The sequence below is a fragment of the Triticum dicoccoides genome, chromosome 1B (genome assembly GCF_002162155.2).
Source record: "Triticum dicoccoides isolate Atlit2015 ecotype Zavitan chromosome 1B, WEW_v2.0, whole genome shotgun sequence".
Lineage (NCBI taxonomy): Eukaryota > Viridiplantae > Streptophyta > Magnoliopsida > Poales > Poaceae > Triticum > Triticum dicoccoides.
This window is the reverse complement of record NC_041381.1, coordinates 687,036,930-687,042,990: the sequence shown is the minus strand read 5'-3', so window position 1 is coordinate 687,042,990 and position 6,061 is coordinate 687,036,930. Positions and strand designations below refer to the sequence as shown.

Sequence of the window (6,061 nt, the reverse complement as noted above, 5' to 3'; positions counted from 1 at the left end):
GACCGGAGAGGACTTCTGTCTGACTGACGCGCGGGCCCAGCTACCCTGTCTTGAACCAGGCTCTGGTAGACCGGTACCCAAACTCGCAAAGGTGGCTAAATGGGCCGGTCCTGGCGTGCTGTCCAGTAGCCCGCGTGCCCGGCCGTAATGGACCTGGCCCGTGAAATCACTAATTAAGGAGTAATTTTTTCAGAGATCACTTTCATCTTATAGATTGCGACAAGTGGCGCGCTACATTGTTTTCAAGAGGCACGGCCGTGTCTCTCGCACAAGCAAAACCATGTCTCTCGCGGATGCAAAATCGTGCATCTCATTAAAGGAGAAAAAACATGCTTTTTTTGTTTTCGTGAGCCACTGCAGTGCCTCTCGCGGAAGCAAAACTATTTCTCTCGCGGAAGTAAAATCGTGCCTCTCGCAAAAAAAAAATAGAGAACACGTTTTTTTCGTTTTTGAGAGGCACGACCGTACCTCTCGCAGAAGCAAAATTGTGTCTCTCATGAAAGGAAAAAAGAGAAAACATGTTTTTTAATGTTTTCGAGAGACATTGCGGTGCCTCTCACGGAAGCAAGACTATGCCTCTCACGGAAGAAGAACAAAGAAAACATGTTTTTTTTCATTTCCGAGAGGCACGACCATGCCTCTCACGGAAGCAAAACATGCCTCTCGCAGAAGTAAAACAGTGCCTCTCGCGAAAAGGAAAAAAAACGTGTTTTTTCATGTAAGTTTTTTTGGTCCAAAAGCTAAGGGAGACTGGTGATAAACCGAAAAGTGAAAAAAACAAGGCAAAACCTCTAATAAGCCGAAAACGCGTGCGAAAAAATAAAAATAAAAGTCAGAAGAAAGCATCCAGAGCGCGACACGTGACGGTGGCTGAGAGAGCGTCAAGGGGCACGCTCGAAGCACTTCCCGAGTTACCCTTCAGGAGGTTGGGAACGAGCGCTCTTTAATTAGTTGCTTTCCCTGGCCCGACATCTTTGTAATCGGGTCATGCCGACATGTGGCCCGTCTAGGGCCATGCCTGGGCCACGAGGCTGGGCATGACACGGCCCGTTTTATTTTTTTACATGTTTTAATTTGTTTATATATTAGCCCCCCCCCCCCCACACACACACACAGTCCAGATAGGCTCGAAATGAACCTCCTATATGGCGCGTGCCAGGTGTCGTGCGAATGCGCACCCTCCATTTCCCTGGCACCAGTTTGGACGCACCCATTTTGCGGGGCAAGTCGTCCCCCGTTTTTTTTTCATATTTTTTGTTTTTGTTTTATTCTATGTTAAAAAAGTTCAGGATTAGAAAAAGGTTTTGAAATTTCCAAATATTTTGAATTGTCAAAAACAGTTCTTGAATTAAAAAATGTTCACGATTTCAAAAGAATAAACATTTTTTGAAGTTTAATGAACATTTATTGTATTTTCATAGAGAAATTTTATTGGCATTTTTTAATGATGATGAACGCTTTTTTGTAATTGATGATTTTCTCTGTGAATTCAATGAACATTTTTGGAACTTGATGAACAAAATTTGTATTCGAGAACTTTATTTTGGAATAATGGATGAACAATTTTTGAATTCGATGATTTTTTTCTGAAATTGATGAACATTTTTTGAAATTTACGAACAAATTTGAATTTTATGAACTTTTTTTGAAATTTACGAACAAATTTGAAATTGATGAAATTTTTTTAATTTGACGTAAAATCGAATTTGATGGATATTATTTAATTCAATGAACAAATTTTGTATTTTGATGAACATTTTTTAAAATCTGATGATTTTTTTTTGAAATCAATGAATATTGTTTACATTGATGAACATCTTTTGAATTCAAAAAACGAAAAACTATTCTTGATTACTCCCATCTACCCTATAGCACCATGGATATGCTTTACTTCCCTGAGCTTTAGAAGCTCGCGCATAACCGAGCCACGTATCCGAATCGGCATCGCACACCATGATTGTCGGTTGCCCCGCTCTGGAGTGCTTGCTAATTCGCCTATGCTACGGCTTCCGTTGTGTTTGAATCAACTCACGTAGCATTAGAAGCATAAATGTGAAAGATTGTTGTTGGGGGTGCCCCTTGTCTTGAAAGGTTGATCCAGCTTGGTTTAACTGAATCCTTGCATATATCGGTAATCTATGCATCTAAACTGCGGACACTAGGCTGCCTTTCTTCTTTGTAGTACCAAAGTCATGTTTTTTTTTTTGCAGAAAGTACCAAAGTCATGTTTGGCTCAACAATTATTTAGATAGCTATGGCTTTCCTATTTGCCTTCACGGCCATCTTATCCGCATTTTTATGTCGTTGATGAATTTCACAGTTTATGCATTTATAGATGGTCTAATGTGGTCTTCCATGCTTCATGAAGGGATTGCGTGTGCACCGTGTCAAGATTTTAGATGCTCACATGCATGCTCTTAGTCTGGATGCTGTTATTGACTTGATGAGATGCTTTTCATGCTTGGAAACGCTGTACATCCAGGTTATAATTCTTCCTTAATGATTCACAGCAATCAGTTCTCATTTGATGGGCTTATTGTTCTAAACTGGCTGCTTTTCAGTTGGTTATGATTTTGCTAGTCAAGCGGGCCTGGGAAAAACAATTTGTGGTGCTGTAAACATCGGAATCTTATAACATCTCTTGACATGCACCTGAAGACTATTGTTTGGCGATATTATTGGGGCACCAGGTCAGATGTTGACTTTGCCACATTCTTTTTACCAAATGCGAGAGTGCTAGATTTAACGACTTTTCATGTCAATGACATAGATTGCAAGGAGGATTTTCTTTTTTTGAAAACAGTGTAAGAAGTTTCAACTGGATAACAAGGCCTCAGGAAGTGCTCAGCTTCATTTTACACCATATGTTTCTCATCGACACATTTTGGACTTTGGCGTTTATGATTTGGATCTAGCTGGTCTCTTTGCATTTAGATATCTATACCAATTTCATGCTTTGTCCTAACTTTCATTGGTTCCCACGTTTGTAACTTGTTTAAGTTTGTATTATCCTAGAACCTTGTGGTTTCTCTTTAAACATGGTATTCATCGCGGATCAATCACTATTTGCATCGCGGATCAATCACTTCAAAGAGGGGGCTTCGTCCTGGAAGCAAGGAATTCATTTTGTTTCTAGCTAGCATAAATGGTGCTGATGCTGAATTGTTTTGGTTGTCTGTTGTGCTACCGATCTGCTGGCCAAGCAGGTTTCTTCCCTATTTCATTCGCTGTTAGAACATAACCCCTTGACTTTATAATTTGTTTGTCAATTTGCTGCGTGCCGACATAAATATGCTAAAGATGGAACACTGTAAACTTGTTACTGAATTCAGTTATCGCAAGCATGATGCCCTTATTAGTGAATCAATTTGCTGTGAATCAATTTGCCCTGAGTAGGCAGAGCGCCGTATCATTTTATAAAGGGAAAAAAATCCCATGTTTTGACATTGGCATGGTCATCAAAAAGAAAATAGTATTTTTTTTTAGAACAAGGAAAAATATTTTTCCAGAGCACTGTGTCGATGGATGGACGCTAATGGCAGTGATTAACATCAGCAGGAGAGGAGCATGCCTCGAGATAAAAGAAAAACATCAGCATATTTTTTGGAGCAAAAAAAAGAAGACTTCAGCAAGCAGACTGGGCCGACCGGGCTACGCCATGAATGGGCTTTGATTCATTCTGCTACGTCCTCGTTGTGCGATCCGCCAGGCGCCCACGCGCATTGCATTTCCCCCAAAACCGTCGCCGCCGCCCATCTCCTCTGCTCGTGTCGGCTCCGGCACAGTCCGCCAGCCATGGGGACGGAGCCAGGCGCTCCTCCTGGTCCTAGCTCCAGGAAGAGGAAAGCGCTGGTGCCCGCGGATATAGAAGTGGAGGGCCCGGGAGCGCCCCTTCCCGGAATGGATGGGGACGGAGGAGGCGAGGGCGCCGGCGGCGACCGCACCACCGACCTCCCCGGCGCCTTCCTCGGGCACATCGTGTCTCTCAGCCGTCGGCGATGGAGATGGAAACGGAGTCGACGGCTGCAGATTGGCACGGCTCGGATTCTACGGCGGAGGACCAGGAACCGCCGCTCCCCGGAGAGGACCGCCTCAGCGGCCTCCCCGACGGCGTGCTCGGGGACATCATCTCGCTCCTCCCCACCCGGGAAGGCGCCCGCACCCAGGTCCTCGCCTCCCGGTGGCGCCACCTCTGGCGCTCCGCCCCTCTCAACCTCGACTACCATCCGTTCCTGTTCGGCCAGGAGGGCCTCAATGCCACCATAGCGCGCGTTCTCGCCGCCCACCGGGGCCCCGGCCGCCGCTTCTGCGCGCCCGTCTACCACCTCCCCGTCGACCGAGCCGACGCCTGGCTCAGATCCCCCGCCCTCGACAACCTCCACGAGCTCGAGCTTTGCTGCTACGGGTTTATGTTACAGTATCCACCGCAAACACCGCAGCCGCCCCCGGCAGCCGCCTTCCTCTTCTCGGACACCCTTTGTGTTGCCACCATCGGAGATTGCCACCTTACTGACAGCACCATAGAAGGGCTTCACTTCCCTAAGCTTCAGAAGCTCGCGCTTAAACAGGTCACCATCTCCGAATCCTCGCTGCACACCATGATTGCCAGTTGCCCAGCTCTGCAATGCTTGCTTATTTACCGCAGCTTCGGCTTTGGTCGCCTCCGAATCAACTCTATTAACCTTAGAGGCATATGTGTCAAAGCTTATAGTTATGGGAGAGGGCTCAAATTTGGGGAACTCATTATTGAGAATGCCCCTTTTCTTGGTAGCTTGATCTTAAGTGATCGCCTACATGTATCGTTGATCTATGCGCCTAAACTGGAGGCCTTAGGCTTCCTTTCTTCTACTTGTACTAGCGTACTCGTGTTTGACTCGGCAGCTATTCAGGTAGTTGTGGCCTTCCTACTAGCATTCTTTCTTACCTGCATTTCTATGTGCTAATGAAGAACATACTATCTCCACTTCCGACTAATTGGATGGCTTAATGTTTATCTTTCATGCTTGATGAAGGGGTTGCGTGTTGATAGCCTGACGACAGCGGTGCGCACTATCAAGATTTTAGCTGTTGATATGCATGCTCTTAGTCTCGATGTTGTTCTTGACTTGATGAGATGCTTTCCTTGCTTGGAAAAGCTATACATTCAGGTGACAATTCTTCTGTGATGATGGTTCAGTGCTTATTTGGTCTATTTTACTGTCCTAAAATGATTGGTTTTTATTTGTCTATATGTTCATTTTTAGTCAACTGGACCCGGGAAAAGCAACTGCTGGCGCCGTAAACACCGGGATCTTATAAGATCTCTTGACATCCGTCTCAAGACAATTGTTTGGCGACATTATCGGGGAATCAAGTCACATGTTGACTTCGCCACATTCTTTATACTAAACGCTGGAGTGCTGGAATTGATGACTTTTGAGGTTAATTCTGAAGACTACAATGAGGAGTTCTTTGCACAACACCGTAAGATGCTTCAGGTGGATAACAGGGCCTCGAGAGGCGCTCGATTCCGTTTTACATCAGATTGGTCTTATAACCACATTATGGAGTCCAGTGTCCACGATTTGGAACCGGCTGATCCCTTTGAAAGGACGTGCCCTTCTAAAGAAAATACCAATTTTGTGCTTTGTGCTGGCTGCTAGTAGTTCTCATGCTTGTAGTTTGTATTATTTTGGAACCTTACGGCAGTTAAACATGCTATTCATGATGTCAGTTTGTTGAAACCGACTTTTGCTGATGTGCACTTATTTGGTGATGACAAAGTACAGATCTGTGTGTCCTCTGAACATCAATGTGATGTTTGTCTGTTAAATCTTTTTGTAAAGCCATGCAACTTGGTCTCTCTCTCATCAAGGTATCACTCATATGTTTCCCTCCTTACTCAGAGGCAAGGTTATGTGGAATATGTGATCTGCTTAGTTCACATCGACTATTTGTAGTGGGGATCTATCACTTCAGCCGAAACAAAAAATATGGGTCCTCGTCTTGGAAGCAAGCAAGGAGTTGTTGAACTGCTCTGATCAAGCTTGGTGTTGGCCGATGTGCCGTCGATCTGCTGGCA

At 44.8% G+C, this 6,061-nt stretch overlaps 1 protein-coding gene across 1 annotated transcript; it reads left to right on the top strand.

The window, feature by feature from the left end:
* Window positions 1-3,998: 3,998 nt before the first annotated feature.
* Window positions 3,999-5,730, top strand: LOC119350942 (putative F-box/FBD/LRR-repeat protein At2g05300). Its single transcript, XM_037618542.1, has 3 exons — window positions 3,999-4,889; window positions 5,013-5,147; window positions 5,244-5,730. The coding sequence occupies exons 1-3, from the start codon at window positions 3,999-4,001 to the stop codon at window positions 5,640-5,642; spliced, it is 1,425 nt and encodes a 474-aa protein (XP_037474439.1). The 3' UTR covers window positions 5,643-5,730.
* Window positions 5,731-6,061: the final 331 nt, after the last annotated feature.

Coding starts and splice junctions, on each gene's coding strand:
- LOC119350942 (XM_037618542.1), top strand. CDS start 3,999: ATGGAGATGGAAACGGAGTCGACGGCTGCAGATTGGCACGGCTCGGAT. Junction 4,890..5,012: donor TTGACTCGGCAGCTATTCAG/GTAGTTGTGGCC, acceptor TGCTTGATGAAG/GGGTTGCGTGTTGATAGCCT. Junction 5,148..5,243: donor TGGAAAAGCTATACATTCAG/GTGACAATTCTT, acceptor GTTCATTTTTAG/TCAACTGGACCCGGGAAAAG.